Source organism: Crotalus tigris, unplaced genomic scaffold (genome assembly GCF_016545835.1).
Source record: "Crotalus tigris isolate CLP2741 ecotype Arizona unplaced genomic scaffold, ASM1654583v1 scf7180000017568.12009008, whole genome shotgun sequence".
NCBI classification, from domain to species: Eukaryota; Metazoa; Chordata; class Lepidosauria; order Squamata; family Viperidae; genus Crotalus; species Crotalus tigris.
Window position 1 is genome coordinate 10,468,123 of NW_024096478.1, and position 19,265 is coordinate 10,487,387.

The 19,265-nt window shown below is 37.1% G+C and overlaps 1 protein-coding gene across 6 annotated transcripts in view; it reads right to left on the bottom strand.

Moving 5' to 3' along the window:
• Positions 1–19,265, bottom strand: part of TENM2 (teneurin transmembrane protein 2) — an 869,909-nt gene that overhangs the window by 272,933 nt on the left and 577,711 nt on the right. For all 6 annotated transcript variants that reach the window (XM_039353403.1, XM_039353419.1, XM_039353411.1 and 3 more), the window contains one exon: positions 18,953–19,187. In XM_039353403.1, coding sequence (XP_039209337.1) covers positions 18,953–19,187 — 235 coding nt within the window. The remainder of the gene's footprint in view (positions 1–18,952; positions 19,188–19,265) is intronic.

Sequence of the window (19,265 nt, forward strand, 5' to 3'; positions counted from 1 at the left end):
CAAACAAAACAACCCATAAAATGACAAGGTTTTTCTGCCCTTATCACCACAACATAATTTCTAATATGGGCTCTTGCTCATGCATGGTTGAATCCAGTCTTGTTCCTCCAAAGATACTCTAAGTCTCTCTTCTGGTGGTTCATATCCCAAAGTTCCTCAGACAACAAAGAACACTACAGGATCAACCCTCAATGAGATGCTTCAGAGGAGCCTCTGCTTTAAGTTCCTTAATAAATGTCTATTCCAGGCAGTGTCCAAGGTCTGTCTACCCATCCTTGGGGAAAAACACCAAGATCTCTTTGAAACCCCATAGGGTCCATTAGTTGCCTAGGGCAGACCACCCTATCTCCTTGGGCATGCAATACCACTGGAAGTTACAAAGTAATCAAGACCACCCTATCTCCTTGGACATGCGATACCACTGGAAGTTACAAAGTAACCAGAGAACTGAAGGTGATATCATCCAATCTCAGTTTCTATTCCAACTGACCCAAGACAAACAACAGGTTGTTTTCTTCTTGAAACAACTGCAGAAAACTCAGTTTTTCAAACTGGACCTCCTATTAACTTTTTTTTTTTTTTGCTTTTCAAGAGGGGACTTCCCAATGGCATTGAAAGAGATTATGGTCTACCTATTCCTGAAAAAGCCGTGACCAGATCTAATGGTGATCAGCCACCTCCAATCCCACTTTGTTGATGAGAGAGAGCAGACTGAAGCTGAACCCTAATATATTGGAGTTGCCATATTTAACTTTTATTTTTGTTGTTTCTTATGTTTGGCTAATGTTTTTATTTTTTATAAACTGAGTGTTAAACTGTACAATATTTTTTGCTATAATTCTTAATATAAGAATTTAAGAGTTTTTTTTAAAAAAAAACAAATTGGCAAAAAAAGCAACAAACAGCATATTCACTATAATTTTCTCTGACTAAATGTAAAAACAACCATGACAAAGTTCTACAATAAGAATTTCAGAAGGAGGAATCTGTAAACAGAATAAAAAGCTAAAGAGCGCAGTTTTTCTGCAGGCACAAATAAGAGCCAAAAGCGACAAAGTTACTACTGTCTTAAAATTGAGTGAATCTGAGTTCATTGAAAATAATTTTTTTAAAAAAATGTATGCCTGTGGCTGTTCATTTCTTATAGCTCTTCTTTAGAGAGAACAGTGCTGAATTGAGCAAGACCTTACGTTTGCTGAAATGTGGTGCTAATTGTTGATTCTCTGTGCAATCAGGAGCCAGTCATACAAATTGTACTTTTCTATTCTTCTGTCATCCTCTTCTCTCTAAACTGTGTCTAGTTTTCTAGTAAGCTATTATTTGACATTACAAACCCACTGTACTGTGTTTTTCGGCCGTACAACATATTTTCAATTTCAAATTAATTTCATTCACCTTTGGTATCAAAAACAGCTGAAATAAATATAGGAAAACCAACTGATTCTTAACTTATCTTAGAAAAAAGGTTCTTCTGATCATTCAAAGGGAACTCTGTTGTATGTTATTCTGGGTATAAATATGTATAAAGAAATACTTTGTCTTGAATTAGCTTGCAGTTCTCTGTGTAATGTGCAATAAATCAGGTATTTTCACAATGTGGGATAAGGAACCAATTTCTAAACAGCCAGACCACACAGAATTGGTTCAGCTCAAACACTTGCTCTAAAAGAGAAGTCAAGGACCCAACCAAGAAGAAAGAGAAAGAAAAAAAATTGCCACGCTTAATTGCCACAGATACACACACACTTTTCCCTAGTCTTGAGTACACTGAAGCTCCCTACAACTATATTTTCCTATGAACAAAGAAAAACCCCACAACAAGAAATTAGATAATAAGCAGTAGATTATTTGGCAGAATTGCCTAATACTAGGATGCTGTATACCATGAAAATGATTCAGAAAGTGTTTGATTAAAAAGCCTGTCAATAATTGAGCTTTTTAAAAACAAGAGAAAGATGCTGTGTTCACACAAGGTCTGTACCATTTTCAAAGTGTGCACAGCTTTCTTAAACTCCACAACCATTTTCCCACAAATGGACCCAGTGTTATTCAGGTACTTGCAGAATTATTTAAACAGGGATTGTTGACTAAAAATACATATGAGCAGGAACAGATTTTTCTTAAATGAGCAAAAACATATTGCTTTTCCTTAATCTTTTAATTTTCAGAAATACTAGAAACTTCCCATAGAGGTAGGAAATAGCTCTTTCTTTTTTATGTTTAAGAAATCTGAGAAATATGGCCTACTGGAGCAGAGCTCCCTCAGTTTCAGACTTCCATTGGATGCATTTCCTTTGTTCACAAGCATTTGTCCATAGATGCGGACAGATTGATTTGCAGCCCTTTCTGGGCAGGAGCATATAATCTAGATTCAAGTGATTGTTCATGGTTTAGTAGCCAAAAATGTCATTAGGCAGAGAAACAATAATTCAGATTCAACACAAAAATATCAAAATAATGACACAAGACATCTACTCAGGAACATTTTGAAGCTTTTCACGAAAAATTGCCTTTTTTAACAAAGCATTAACAATTCTCCAATGGTTAAATTGTAGTTACCTAGTTTCTAGAGACAAACCTTTTTTTATAATCAATGCAAGTGTTCAATCAAACTGTTGTGTGTTAAATACCTGAACAGTTGCGTATTGGCATCTTGGATTTCGTAACATGGACACAGTTGGTGTCATGGTTCCGACTAATGAAACACTTCAAAGAATTTCCAGGCAATGTTTACCCTAAAAGCCTTTATTAACAGTGTAACAGATTGACAGCACTTCAGATGGATGGATGCCAGAATCTGAATTTCTCTTGCTGGCATCTGACTTTTCTTGCTAAACCCCTCCCTTATTTTGCAGTCATAAGTCACATCTTCCAATTAGCCTGGAGGGCAAAGATTCACTTCCATTCCTTTTCCCGGGCTTTCCTTATAAATCTTCCCCCTTTCTCTGTCATCTGAATTAACTCTAAAAATACCAGACAGTTCTGTATATTTTGTCAAAGCAATAATATCCTATATTAACAGCATTGACAGTTGGACACATAGAAGCACCATGTTTGATCAATGTCTGACAAGAAAAAATGGCATGTTAGATTTAAAAGCTGGTGTCAGCCTTTAGGCACACTGTTCTATAAAAGCATTAAGCTGAACCTAAAGCAACCATGTTCAGGTAAAGCAGGTAAAGATGCAATACAACTCCTGCGATAGCATCAAATAATTAAGGAACAATAATATTTTCAGAGCTCTACTTTATTTTCTGTAGCAATGCTGTGTTTTCTTTACAATCAGGGAAAAGCTGGTACTTGCACTCCTAAATATAATGTCTTCTTAGTCTACAGGGGATTTGTATTCACCTAGTCAATCAGAGGTCAGAACAGCATATTGACATGAGGGTGGTACATTATCACATAGCAGGATTTTGGAAAGCAGCAAAGGAGGGACCTCCCATTTTTCCATCAAATTGCTTGTATGATATGATTCCTATGTACCTGGATGACATAGTGAAGAAATATATTTTCTTAGGCTTCACCTACACGTATGGATTACTGTAGCATAGAGGTACCTTAATCATTTCGTGAAGCCAGAACCTCATAACCTAGCATCTATTGCATCCTATGACAGGCTGAAGCTGATCTAAGGGTGTACTGGCCTGAAAGTGGTGTTTTTCTGCTATCATATTAAAGGTCCTCCTAGAGTACATGGAGAAATCATCTTTAGGTATTAGCCATGAGCAGGACTCCAATTGTCCCAGTATTTATTTTGCATATTTAATAAAAATTATTGGCCACTTGACTCCAAATAATTTGGAGGAGCTTCTTACTTTTAAAAAGACAGGAACAATTAAAAATTAAAGAAAAGAAGATGTGTCCAGGATGCAAACTTACTATAACAAGGAGGTTCTACAAAGCTTAAGGTTCAGTAATGAGAAGAAATATAATCTCAGAGCTGTCAATTCAAACACATACACCAAGGAAATATGGTTAGAACGGGAGTAGAGCAGTAGATGAAAGGGGTAAATGTTTAGTGGGTGGGTTTGTGCATGCCTGTATGTCTTTCCCACCTTGCAAGAGGAGCAGCAGCCTGTAGGCAAGCAGGTTTGAGGGAGGAATGATGTACTAAGGAGAGACAGGGAGGGGCAACTGGCAATTTTTATTTACTGTTTTAGTGATATTTGATAGCAATAATGTTATTTGTATTGATCCTTACAGTGATATATTGAATGTTTTCACATCTATTTTGTACCAACATTTGTTCCATCTGCCCTACCTATGACTGAAGATTAGTATGAATTTTGGTGATTGCTTGTGTTAGTTGTATTACTGTTAGCACACTAATTTGTTTTATGTAATTTTAGTGTATTTTATGTCAACCTTTTACTTTTGTTAATAATTATCAGGTTTTATAGTATTCAGTAAGTATTTTCTGGCCTAAAGGTTTTGATTTGATTTGATCCTTAGAGAACTGATGTCAACCATCTGCAAATATGCCAGGGGAAGAGACTATTCAAACTCTTAGTTCTATCCCACTACCTATTTCTAGCCCTTTGATGGTTGGTTTTCCTGCTAATAAGTACACAGGGTATGAGACAAAAGGCAACTGATACCTGCCCTTATCACTGCCCTGAAGATAATCTAAATTGCATCTGTCTGGCAATAAGTTTTGAATAATCAAGTCAATGTACTGTATATGCTGAGTAATAAAAGAGTTCTCCACACTGTGGAGATGATAGAACACAAATATCATTAGACAGCCCCTTTGTACTAAGTTGAAGGTCATAGTCTGAAGAAGATATTTTCCAATATGCTATCAGATTTCTTCCAGTTTTATGTCACTTTGTCAGCAACTATAATATACAGTACATATTTATTAATGTGATCAATAATATTAATCATATGCTGCCTTTCAGGGGCAGCTTGATTTTGCTGTGTTTTTGGATGAGAACATAAAACCTTCTGAAGTTAATTAATGAGTTCTTACAAACTCCCCTGAGGAAAAAAGCCGCAACTCAACCTTGTTTGCACCCTCAGGAGCATATGTCTTTCTTCACTCTGTATCAAACAAACATATAAGCAAAAGAAGGAGGCAAGCAATTCAATCTCTAAAATATTTGCATATGCAGAGTCCCTACCCCTATACACAAAACCCAAGCAGGCAAGCTAATTCAGAAATAAGAAATCAAACATCTTCTATTTTCCAGAAAGTGGTATCCCTCAGGGGGTGAAATGGAATATTTGTAAAGCAATGGTACAAAGAATTCTGTTAGATTTTAAAGCAGCTATTTTAAATAAGCCAGCAAGACAATGGGTCTAATATTTGACTAAACCAAAAAATATGCAGTCAAGTCAATGGTTAAGTATTGTTAAAAATAGCTTAATTTTCTAAAATCGCAAAAAGAGAGTACATTTTAATCTCTTTGGTAATTAAAAATATTTATAAAATGTTGACATTACTTTTTACTTATTAAAAAAAAGTAAAATAAATTATTATGCATAGATTTGAGCCTGAAATTTGAGAATCATTGATGACAGCAACTTTTTTTTTTTTTAAAAAAAAGTTATTCCATTTGTAAAATAACATGTGCTAACTGGCCAATTCTTTAACTATTATTAGGAACAAGGCTTCTTGGAGTACTTCAAAGTATTGAACTACTGCCAGATTACAGGTTATTCAATAATCTTTGATTTGCCAATTGACCAATGTGTCAAATAAGTACTTTAGCATGAATAGGATCTGTCCAGAGTATTATATGTAGAACTTTTCTTCAGTCAGGGCTTAGCTAGATGATATATCAGACAAGAGCAGATGTTGGTTACAAAAAAAATAAGTGCACTATTCCAAGAGAATTGAGGGAAAAGTTGCAAAAGTGGCAGCTGGATAGTCCCTCTTTCTACATTAGAAATTATTTTTCTCCATACATTTCTAAAAAATATATTATTAAATATGAAAATTGGAAACATAGCTTAAGTTGATAGGCACACATATTTTTAAGTACCTTAGTCGTAGTATCATAAATTGCCTGAAGATATTTCAGAGCTCTGTTCTCATTTCTTTTTAATTACTTCCCACACTATTTAGAATAGCAGCTGATGTGATCGAATATAAACACTTTTAAAAAAAAAGAGTGGCAGAGAAACATCAGATAATGCTTGCTATACAACAGACATGTCAAACACAAGGCCTGCGGGCCGGATGCGGGCCGGGGAGGGCCCAGATTTGTCCCCCCAGGGCTGTCCGAGAAATGGCAAGGGACCGGCCCCCGCTGCCCCAGCCCTGGCCCACTGCAATCCAGCTGGATGCCTTGGAGCACGTGCAGGAAACAGCAAGCGCTCAGGGGCTGGTGGTGTGCAGCAGCAGCTCATTTGCTTTAGCCCACCCCTCCCCTCCCAGCTTAACCCCATCAGGCTCAGCCAGGAGTGGAAAAGGAGGAGGAGGAGGAAGCCGAGGTGTTACAAAAAAGGAGAGCTTCCCCCATTCTTCCACCCCTTCTCTTTTTTTTTTAACTTCCTCCCACTCTGTTCAGGTGCAGTTGAGGAAAAGGACGAGGACAAAACAGGAAGGGTGGTGTGTGTGTGTGTGTGTGTGTGTGTGTGTGTGTGTGTGTGTGTGTGTGTGTAAGAGAGACAGAGAGACAGAGAGCCAGGAGGGGAGGAGGAAGCCAAGGTTTTACAAAAAAGGAGAGCTTCCACTTTTCTCCCCCTTCCTCTTTTTAATTAACCTCTCTCTCTGTGTGTGTGTGTGTGTGTGGTGTGTGTGTGTGTGTGTGTGTGTGTGAAAGAGAGATATTGAGCCAGCAGGAAGTTGCAGAGTAAGCAAACTTACAAAAAGGGGATTTCTCTCTCTGTCTCTCATACACATACACGGGAAGGTGGTGTGCAAACTTGCAGATTAGCTTCGTGATCTATTCTTGCCTCCTCCCCTCCCTAAAATCCAGGCAATAATAAAACTCTTTGGATTGAATGGGAAGTTAAGAGGAATTGGTGTGAGTTGAAATTAAAAGGCCGAGTCAACTTCCCCCCCAAAATTATTTTGTCAGAGACAAAAATACTTCCCTTCATCTGCTCTTTTATAATTTAATCAAGCCTTACCCAAACTAATATATTTTGGGTGTCATGAACCACAGTTCCCATCATCCTGTGGCTATGCTGGCTAGAAATGCAATGCCTTATTTTCTCTGCAGTATGCACCTAGGAGGCAGTAGGTCTGTGGGATTTAGATGTATTTAAACATTTGTTTCTTCTGCCTAATTTATTAAATCAACAACTAATCTGAAATTAAAAGTTTCTGAGAAATCCAGGGTGGTTTACAAGAAAACTCTCAAAGACAGCTATTGAAAGCATCACTAGCACCGCTTAAAACAATATTAAAAGTATGTATTTTAAGAAAGAAAAATAGTAGTAGTAATTTACTTAATGCTGTTTGACCATAAAATGTGTTGTTGTTTTACATATGCCTGGCTGAATAGTGTGTTTGGAGTTGCCTCTAAAAGGGTGAGGGTTGCACTGTTCATATTTTCCTTGGGAGAAAGTTTTATAATGCGGGTGCTGTCTCTGAGAAGGCTCTGCTTGTGACCCCTGTTCTTTAAACCAAACCAGGGGGACCATCTGGTCTAAATGGATGGTAAACATAGATGATTAGGGGGCTGGAGGCTAAATCATATGACAAATGTTTGTGGGAATTGGGTATGTCTAGCTTAGTGAAAAGGACTAGGGGTGGTGACATGATAGCAGTGTTCCAATATTTGATGGGCTGCCACAGAGAAGAAGGGGTCAACCTATTTTCCAAAGCATCAGAAGGCAAATAATAGATGGAAACTAATCAAGAAGAAAACCAGCCTAGAACTAAGTACTTGTGAAAACAACCAACCAGTGAAAAGGCTTGCCTTCAGAAGTTGTGGATGCTCCATCACTGGAGGCTTTTAGTAGAGATTGGATATTCCATTGTCTGGAATGGTATACATCGCCTACTTGAGCAGGAGCTTGGACTAAAGACCTCAAAGGTCTCTTCCAACTCGTATTCTTTGAGAGAAGTGCTGCCAACCTCTCCCCCTCTCCTCCTCCCTTTCTGGGCACAGAGAGAGGAGGGGAGGAAGGAGGGGAGGGAAACAGTAAAAAAGTAAGGGAAGGAAGGAAGGAGATGGGAATGAAAAGGAGGGAGGCAGGGAAGAAGGGGAGGGAGGAAGGAAGGAAAGAAGGAAAGAAAGAGAAGGAAGGGAAGAAAGAAAGAAAGAAAGAAAGGAAGGAAGGAAGAAAGAAAGAAAGAAAGAAAGAAAGAAAGAAAGAAAGAAAGGAGAGAAGGGAGGAAGGGAAGAAGGAAGGAAGGAGATTAGAATAAGAGGGAGGGAGGGTCTGAGAGAAGTCCTGCTTTAGCACTTGGCCACCAGCAGCCCTGTTGCCCTTTTGCCTTCCCCTGGTGGTCTCCCATCCTATTACTGAGGATGCTTTGGTTACAAAGTCAGGTTTCCTTGCATGGAGAGGGAGTGGGCCTCCCTCTGACCTATGCACTTTGTCCTCCTGCACCCACCATGAGTAACCTGGCCAAGGAGAGTGAGCATAGCAGCAGCAGCATTGAGGAGGAGGTAAGTGCAGCTGGGCGCCCCCTTGGGGAAAATGCAGCTAGACTAGGCAGGGCTGTGGGGCCCTGATGCCATGGAGCTCAAAGGCTGGGCTGGGTCCTTGACCTCTGCTGGCCAGGGCTCTGGGCAGTCCATGCCACTGTCCAGGGGCCCCGTGCACAGCCTGAGGCTCAGTGAGGCTCCTCAAGTGGACCATGCCCTAGCGCTCGCCCCCTGTTCCACTCACCCTTCCCCACCCTCGGATGCGCCTCATTTTTGCCCAGGCTCACACAGGTGGCTCTGACGTGAGTGACATGGAGCTGGCCACGCCCACCCAGCAGGCCATGCCCATGCCAGCCACACCCACCCAGCCCCCCAATGGCAACCACGATGCTGATGCGGCCCTCAATGAAATTGAGTTTGACACCCCTGCTATACAGTATTCCTAAAACCTTCAGATTCAGAGGTATATGATCTTAAAACTAGCAGCAAAACAGGGCAGGCAGGACTTATTGTAGCTACTGAAGTAGACTTTAAGGTAGATAGAACTCAACATGAAAATTGCTTGTTTATAGGAAAAAGAAGTAGAAAAACAAGTAGTCCCCTTAGAATAGACTTGTGGTTTTTTATGTTTTTTAAATCTTACTGAAGTACAAACTCAAATCTCTTAATGTTGCATACAGTTTTGGGATTCTGCTGGATCAGCCAAATGTCTTACTTGGTCCAGCATTTGGGATCTTGAAATGCCTAAAAAGTCTTTAAGTGGTGGCCCAGAAAATAAAACACTGTTCTTGCTTTTTCCTTTCTGCTGTTCATCTGGGACCAGTTAATAAAGAGAAGAATTATTCCTACTACTACACAGCAATTCCAGGGCCTGTCCTCTTTTGAGCGTTCCTTAAGGACTTGCTTGCATGTTTTCATTGCATGGATTAAGCAGTAGTTCTTAAGACATCTGTCTTCATCCTTGAAAATGAAGCTCACCCTACTCTATCATTCTCTGTTTCACACTGGCAAATATAAAGCAGAGGTGGGAAAATTAATTAAAGTGATTGTCCCCACCATTTTTTTTTTTTTTTTTGTCTTTTTCAGCTCTACAGTATATTTTATCAGTATGAAACATAGAATGAAACAGTAGGGCAACCACATGAGAAGGAACAAGAAGGAGAATTTTTTTTTTTTTTTTTTTTTTTGATGAAAATGAGGCTAGAGAAAGAGGTAACTGGACAAGAAAGGAAAAAAAAAATGAGAAGATCCCTAGGATGAGCTCTAGTTTTTCAAGGCTTGAAGACTAGTCTTCAAGAAATCCTCAAAAATTTTCCTTCCTTCCTTCCTTCCTTCCTTTTTTAGCAAATGTGCAACCTCACCTGTGCATTATTAAATATAAATGGATAATTACAGATTTTTCAGTTTCATTCCCAATGATCTAAAGCATGGAATAATTTATTTTAATTGCTTGCATTTCACCTACTTTAATAATGTTCCTCCCTTTTTTAACAACAAGCACCCATTTCATTGAAACCATTTGTCCTTTCCATTTATCAATCACTACCAGCTCAGATTGCATTAAAGTATATGTGAGGTTTATAGTGCCAGAAATAGGCTTAACTTTTAACTTGCTTACATTGAATTACATCTGCCATACTGACGTCCATTCATGAAGCTAACAAAGATGGCTTTGGAGTTCTTAGCTCCAAATGTTATCATGAACATTTTCATTTCAACAGAATTTACCACCATGGTAATTACTCTCGTTTCCAGAGCTCTTAATAATACATTGGTCCCTGAGACGATATTTGAAGAACTTTATAATTTGAAAATTTTGTACATTTCAAAGCTTTGTTTCATGTTTTTCAGATGCTTATTAATGTACAATAGAGTCTATCCTCAAATCCTATGGCTTCTGAATTTGTTCAGGGGACTTTATAATCTGCTTTATGACGCACTTTTGAAAGTCCAGCTCTATACTGAAAAATGAGAATTGATGTTTAGCATGTTCTTGAGGGCAGCAACATTTCCCACCTTACTAGAGGATTTTAAAAAAACAGCTTTTTTGGATTTATAGGCACCTTTCAAATTTGCACACACAAGCACTCTCATACAATAGTTGCCATGGGAATTGCCTATTAATAAAAGGGTTGTAACTGTGGCCATGTTGAGTCAAACATTTTCATTTACCTGAAGACAAATTGGTCAGTATTTTTCTGCTTTCCTCTCTGGCCCCCACAATGTTTATAATCTCATTTGCTTACCTTTCTATTGTTTCTGGACAAATGCTGGCATAGTTCTAAACAAGGACTAAGTTGTAGCAACCCATTTTTCATTTCTTAAAAAAGCCTAAGGATTTGATATGTTATGCAGCATGCTTACTTTCCTGTTTTTTTTATTAAAAATTTAAAATACAGTGGGAGAATGGAACCTGGTAAACACCAAAAGATGTTTAGCTACTGTATGTTCAGGCACTGTATTGTCTAACCATGTATATAATTATATTGCTGCCACTTATAACCCAACTTTTTAAAAAAGCTTTGTCCTAAATTGGCCCATGAAGTTCCCATCTTATCAACATTATACATTTTATTCATTACGTTGTTGGTGCATTCTACTTTATATCTTAACAGGTCTTCTGTAATGTATTTTAGGTTGATAAAGAATGACTGTCTCAATTATATATTCTGCTAATCCTCCTTGTATATGATTTGTCTGGGAAATCTAACATTTCTTGGTGAAAGTTCATATCTTTATAAATTCTGTGGAAGCCTAAACCTAAGAATCTGGCAATAGTCTGAAATCCATTGCATTAAGTAACAAATATTTTTAAAATGCTCAAATTATTGCTTGCTGGTAAATGAAAGGAAAAAAATATTCTTGAAGCATTCAAGAATAGCCCTAATTTATCTTGCTATTTAAACTTCTTTTCTTTCCATACAGACTAAAGAATTGCTAATTACAGTAATGCAGATTTAATTTATACTAATATAAATAACACCACACAGACTTCAGAACTGGCATTAGGACATTGTGCAATTTCTGACAAATTCTATTTCAAAGAAAATATATAATAGCTTTTTGGGTTACCCTAATTTATAAGCCATTATGCTTTTGATTGGCATTTTGAAATGATCCATCTGTAGTTTCCATAACAAAAGAGCTTAATATACTGAAGGCAATGATGTAAACTTGCATGGAAAATATAGTGCCATCATTATAGCTTTCATGAAAACTCTATCAAAAGTATTGATGTCTTTAAACGGACAACTGCTTTCTCTACTCTATCTCAAATTATATTACTTAAGTTAAATACCGAATATTGGGCTGTTCAACATGCGCCTTAATAATTTGAACTCCTGCAAACTGAGAGAAGCAAACTGGAAAAGGTGAGAGATTCTTGCAAAAGAAAAACCTGTTTCAAACTAACAAGCAACTAATAAAGGATAGATCTGTTGCATTCCCACCACAGAATTGATCTGCTGCTGTTCTGAAGTAAACATTCCCCTCTTGTGAACCAATGGCATACAATTAGGCAGACCAAGATCCAAAACAGAACAACTAACAACACACAAAGTCCATCAAATACAAACATAGCTATGAGCCTGTCGGTGTTGCTTGCTTGCTTTGGAATATGTATGAATGTTTTAAATAATTTTATTTCCCAAATTGGAGTGACCTTATATGAGACAGTTAATCAAAACTGGGGGAGGAGTAGCTTACCCAACCTACCTATCTTGCATCTGTTCATCTCTTGAGGGGCCTCCAGAGGTTGGTGGTATGAAGGAGTATGCTTTTCTAAAGTTGCCCTAAGTACTTGTTTTCCTGCTATCTCTTAGCTCTCTTCTGCATTTGTATAATACATATGTTATACCAGTGCTTTTTTTCTAAAAAAAAAAAAAAAAAAAAGGTGCTAGAACTCACACACGTCATACAACCCATCTTGCCTACCCTACAAGGTTTCATCCAAAAAAGGTGCCGGAACTCGGTTCTGGGCGTTCTATGAGAAAAAAGGTCCTGTGTTATACCCTCTTTAAGCAACTGCTGACTCAGTTTAGCTGCTCATATTACCTCCACATAACATGCTGTATAACAGAGTTTTGTGCCTAATATTAAAACTGCAGCAAGAAACCATTGAAATAATGGAAGTGGTCTTGACATATTCGCATCACTTTATTCATAATATAATTTCTCTCCCGTAAGAACAAGTTTTATTTTTCCAAGGAATTCTAACAAAGTTGCAAAGGATTTGCAAAAATCAAAAAAAAATACATGGTGGTTGAGAAATCCTGTTTGCTTATGTTATCGTTTTGCACTACCTAGGGGGAAGTACATATCTCATTACTAAGATAACACTGAAGAGTTTAAAACTTCTAACTCTAAATATCTGGGGAGAAGTTACATACTGTACAATTGAATTATTCTTTGTTAACAAGGGGAGAAAAGATGTGCAGAACATAATCAAAATAGAAAAAGTCTTTTTTGTAATAAATGGGCAGCATATTTTGTAAGTAGGTTGTATATGTGAAGAAGCCCCAGTATTGAGATTAATAAGCTGCCACATTTCAAGGAAGGCTAAAGAAACTGCTAAATTAAAGTGCAGTGCAACGTGAAACATTATGGTCAGCTGGGAACAGAATGTCAATTCAATAAGTTAAAGCCATAAAGCAAAATTTCAGATGAAAGGGTTCAGTTGTTTCTCTGCTTCTCTGATAAAAACATATAGATTAAAATTGTCCCCAAAATAGGAGAGAAATTATGGATCAATAATTGGCTAATATAAGTTTAGTGATTCATAGAAAACAAAGGTTAAATTTCTTAAAGTTTAATGACATTTGCTAAAGAGGTATATCTTTTTTTTAAAATTATTCTTAGAAAAAATGGGAGGAAAAATCTGTCTGGGATGACATTCACAAAACCTGAACAACACAGTGAAAATGTTTTCTTACCTATGTTTTTTGGTTATTATTAAATTTATTGTTCTGTGAGAAAGAGTTCTGCTATTTTCATAAAAGTGATCATTCTATTTATATCCAATTTCATTTCAAACTTTGAAAAAAGAAAGGATGGACATTTGCCATTCAGCAGATATGAGTAAGTGACAAATTCAGGAAGTATGGGCGGAGAGAGAAAGGAAGAACTGAAAAATAAACAAGGATCCACATCAAAAGGCAATTTTTTTACTTGGCAAAGGCATGAGTATCAATACTTTTTGAACCAAGATCATAGTGTATACAGAGCATCATTACAATACAGGGAGAACTTCCTTTTGCTGCCTGTAGGAAGTTAACTAGAACAGTGGTTCTTAACCTTTTTGAACAAATCGCCCCCTTGAGCCAATGAGGAAGTTGTCATCGCCCCCCTCCCCCAACATAACCTCTCAATTATAACATAGGAAATAATTCTTCAATATATGCAAACACCTTTTTTGTTTTCTTTAAAATTGTCATCAGGACATATCGATGCAAATAATTTATTTCCAGTCTTTTTCCCATTGGCCCATATTCTGGCCAATGGCGCGCCACTGTATGGGTAGAGGCTGCTGCGCAACGCGAATGAAGATAAGCGATGCGTCTTCACATATGTATGGCGTTCTGTACTGAAGCTAGCTGGAGGAACATTTGAAAACACAATTCAATCGACTAATAGTCAGCGATCTGATGTTTTTGTACGACAGATATACAGCGATTCACTGCACGAAAAAGTTTCAAAAGTGTCCCCAAAACTTCTCGCTCCAATGCCCCCATATCGCCCCCTTTTCGTTCCTTCGCCTCCGCATCGCCCTTTTTCATTCCATCACCCCCTGAAAAATGAAATCGCCCCCTGGGGGGAAATATTGCCCAGGTTAAGAACCACTAAACTAGAAAGCAGCAGTGAATAAATTCATTTTCTCCTTCCCTTCATTGTCCCATTGTCCCAGTCAGGAAGGGATATGTTACGGACACCGTCTGTTAAACAATTCCAGTTGGAGGAGTCCAGGAAGAGAGTTTTCTCTGCAATTGCCCCTGCTCTGGAATATTCCCCCCCCCTCCCTGGGAGGTGAAGCAGGCCCCCACCCTCCTGGCCTAAAGCTCTCCCCCATCTTTTAATTCACTTTCACTTTTTCACTTTTTTAGGTTTTAATATTTTATGAGCATACTGTCCAATGTCCACCTGTGAGAGAGATGGGCAGTTTTTAAATTTGATAAATGAATGAATGAATAAATAAATAATAAGCGTATAAAAGGTGCAGCTTTATATAATAAAGCTACTACTTTTTTTAATTAAAGAAAGGCTATTTCAATCCTTCCCACATAAATTCTGCCACTGATTTCTTATTCCAACTGTAATTCTTTTAATTTGGGATTAAAGGCTGACTAAGAAGTTAAATTGATTTCTGAGCAAAATTAAGTTGTGATTATACCTTTAGACCTTTACACCTAAATATTTAAAAACTTCAAAGATTCTGTAGTTATGATCAAGGAAAATTCAAGAACATGCTTTAAGGAAAACATATTAACTTAATCCTCAGTTTCATACCAAATCTTAGAGACAGCTAGTCTGTGCCTATACATAAGTAAAAATCCATACAATTCTGAAATAGCTAAGTGCTTTATAGCCTTTTGCCATCTAGTTTAGGAAATGAGAAACTTCAAAGATTCAGTGTGTCCAAACAAATCAGTATTTTCATCAATGCAATTCTCAGCAATAAATGCTAGATTCACCATACTATCCAAGATTAAGCAACACATCATCGCTGACTTATTCTCAACAAATTTGGCAGCAGCAATGAACAAGGTCTGGGCAACTGGCCAAAACATTCTTATCTCTTACAACCTTCTTGAGTCAAAGAAATATGCTTAGGAAAATTATGTAGCAGAGCTGATTTTCTGTTACTATAAATCTTTTTTTTTCCGTTCTATTTTCATTTTGCTTTCACTGCCTTTTGGATCCTATTCTCAATTTTCAAAGATCTTCATGAACCAGTCTCAAATCTACTCAACAGCACTGAAGTGATGAAGATAAAATCTCCTGAAGTTCTAAAAGTAACAGGATACATATTTAATATTCAACATTTCTGAATGGGTAAACTAGAAAAAAATGATCTGAAAGCTTTGGAGAGAGTACAAACCAGTGTTGATAACACTAGCTTAGACTATAACTAAATTCTGTATAGGCAGGTACCTATGTTCTCATTTTGATTTCTTTTATTTGCCAAATCTATATTCTTAAATGTTTATCTATGGTGTTAGGTATATACATATCAGGAGTGAAAGAAAATAATGAGAAGTTATGATTAAACTTTTTGATATTTTTTTCTAGTATAAGTCACAGCAGTAGTGGCAGATTTACTAATTTGTCCATAATATTCATCAGATGCACCCTGAACAAAACCTGGTCAAAGACCAACGCACCCACCCACAGCAAGGTGAAGCTGACTACATAAATATTTTATTTATTTTTCTTAGCATTTACACATGGAACAAATTCCACTCTACACATTGCCATTTGCTGTTTTGTTTAGATTTGGCACTGTCCACATATCTCTTGTGACCAACTGCATAAGCCTTGAATCCTGTTGACCTGAAACACTATTTGTGTTACCATATGGATTAAAGAGATCCAGATTATCTCTTCCAATAGTGCCGTTGGACTTAATTCTGGGTGATTATCTGTAATGTTTTGGTTTTGGAGGTGGAGCCAACAGAAAACATAATTAAAAAGTTTTCAAAGAAAAACAAGAAAGTCCAGTTGCCTTCTGAAAAAAGCACTTTTGGGACAACCATGACCTGGATGACTGAGAATCGCCATAGACATTTAGCTATGCACTTTGGGATGAACATCCTTCGAATGGTGCAGGAGTATGAACGGATTTCCAGAAAACACTGCAGACTACATGAACCATTTGCACTTCAGTTTGAGATGCAGACAACAAAGACTCATCCCCAACAGCCTGCACCTATCTACAACAGTGAAGGGACAAAGGGCAGAAAACATCCTGTAGCCAAGAAGGCTTCACATACAATTGCACTACTCAGGTGACCCTGAGGATACAGATAAACCTCCAACTCGCCTCAATGACTCTCTAAAAAAAATGCAAAGACCAACTGTCTGCAAGGAATATAAATTCTTCCATTCCCCAACATCCAGTCAGAGCTGAAGAAGCTTCTTGAATGAGAAGAAAAACATTTAAAAAAACAAACAATAAAGTCCAGTTGTCTCCTGAAAAAGCACCTTTGGGACATAATTAAAAAGGCATGCATGTTCCCCCTCTTGTCTGGTCAAAGAGCTTATAAATGACTTTAGTCACTTCCATCCTCAGCTTTTCCAGTTGTTTTTCTGAATCTTAATGATTACATATTTAAGTGAGCACTAATTACAGGGCTAAGAAGATATTTTAGCCCATGAGTGATGTGGGTTTGCTCCCCCTCATAGAAATGCCAATGCTTATACTCTGTAATATATATTATGTCCATATACTGTATACAGTAGATTGTTCTGCCTTATTTTCCAAAAGGGGATCTCCATGTATGTCAGGGTGTGCTTTCAGAGTTCTATCCCAATTTGGAGAGACAAAGAGAAGCCTATGCTGTTGGTCTATCATCACTGGATGGGCCTCAGAATTACCATGGTAAAAAAAACCTGAATCACACAGATAGGAATGGAGAACTTAGTAGCTTCAGGTTGCCTGAGACTTTGATTCTTGCCTTAGACATGCCAAATCTATGTAGGTTGTAAGTATTGTAAGCCTATTCATGCTACATCATAGACTTCCTTCTTTCTTACAATACATATAGACCTTAATGTGTCAAGTGCAGACTTTTTTTGTTACATCAGAAGCCATATTTATTATTCTAGCTTGTTCAGACCATATTTTCACACAATGAAAATGATGCCAAATAAAAATTAGACTGCCATATTTTTGAAGGCATCATGTAAAACCTCATATATGTTTTACATGACGGCTTCAAAAATCATGGCAGTCTAATAAACAAATTTACCCTAGGATCTAGGATATGTACGGACAGCTATTGGAAAACAAAAATGTATTACTAGGAATGTGAGAAGGCAACACAAGAGAGCTAGAAGGAGTGATAAGAGAAGTTAGCAACTGTCTAGGAATTTTTAGTCTGCATTTACAAACTCATTCCACAAAAAAATGTAGAGGTATTACAATACAAATCTTTTTAGATTGTTGTATTGTAATGCATCCATATATTTGATGCATTTGATGCAAATACTCTGAAATTTAAGAAGTAGCAAAACACAAAAATTATTAACAGTATTTTAAAATAATCTTTAAAAAGTTTTTTTCCCCTTCTGTCACAGTCAACAAACACAGAACTTTTTGAGTCATTAGCATTTGCCCTGCAGGAATCAAATTGACAGTCTACAAGGGGGATTTAAATAAGACTGCATATTGGCTGAAGTATAAATGAAAATTATACTTTGGTCTGTCTTGAATCAGTGATTGTTTTTACAGCTTTCCAAAATATTTACTTTCAAATTAGACTATGCATTTGCCTCTTTCTGAAGTAATAAATAATGTATTAGTAACACTTAGTCAGTATACCCTTGTAACACCTTCCTGTGCTTTGGAGTAGAATATGTGACATGAATTTTATTTGTTAGGTATGCAAAATATGTCTGACAAATACATATGTATCCAACAAGAATAAGTTGAGCTGATCAATATTCATTAAATAAATCTACAGATTAAAATTAGGGTTTTGGTTACATTACATTATATTGCTTTTGTGTAACATTATTATTTATCAGGGTAGGCTTTTTATCAGTTTGCTTCAAACAAGGTGAATGTCCTGGCAAAGACCTCTTGGTGATAATGAACTTGCTTAAAATTCTTTTATTGAAATCATTAGATATTAACATCCAGATCCTTAGCACCTGGCCCTTCATGAAGGACTAGACATAATTAAATATAATGTGGCTATAGGAAGAGGGTATTTTCTGTTGTGGAATTAATTTCATGCTATGGAATTAATTTCACCTGAGATTAAGTTAGTCCTGACCCTGCTGGCCCTTTGCAAGGCCCTAAAAACTTAGTTGTGTGACTAGGCCTGCAACCCAGGAGCATAATAGAGTCTGTCACTTGGCTTTATTGAGAGATATTTATGAAACTCAACTGCTAAGTGGTTTTATTTTATATTAAGTATCTTAACATACAATTTTAGGTTTTTTAAAAATCTATTTTATTGTAAGCTATCAAGAATCATTTATGTGAGGTAGGTCTCTATACAAATCAAATAAATTAGTAAGTAATATAAAAAAATGACTTATGTGAGCATGCTGTCCAAAGAATGGTTTCCCCTCTCTAGAAATCTCAACAAACTAATCTTGTGAACGACTTTAAAAAGCCATTCTTTTTTTAAAAATAGAATGCTATTAAAATCATTCTGCAAATATCAACAATTGTCTACCTGGTCTCAAGTGGCACGTTGCTATTCAGCACCCAGCTATCCTGTAATTGAACAGATTCAGGAGTGGTGGCTAAATCATTTGGTGCAGGAGCTGGCGCATGGATCTGGTTCCGCCGATTTGTTAAGGAATTCCTGTTGAGGGAGTTGGCAGAAGAATGGTGATGGGATAGAGTATGATTGTGAGGTGGTGGAAGAGGTGGTCTCAGAGTTGACTGACTGTGATGATTTGAAGGCCCTAGACGGGAAAAAGAGAAACAAGAAATATCTCTGAATTATCCAATCTTTTAAAAAAGCAACAAATCCTAAACTTTTA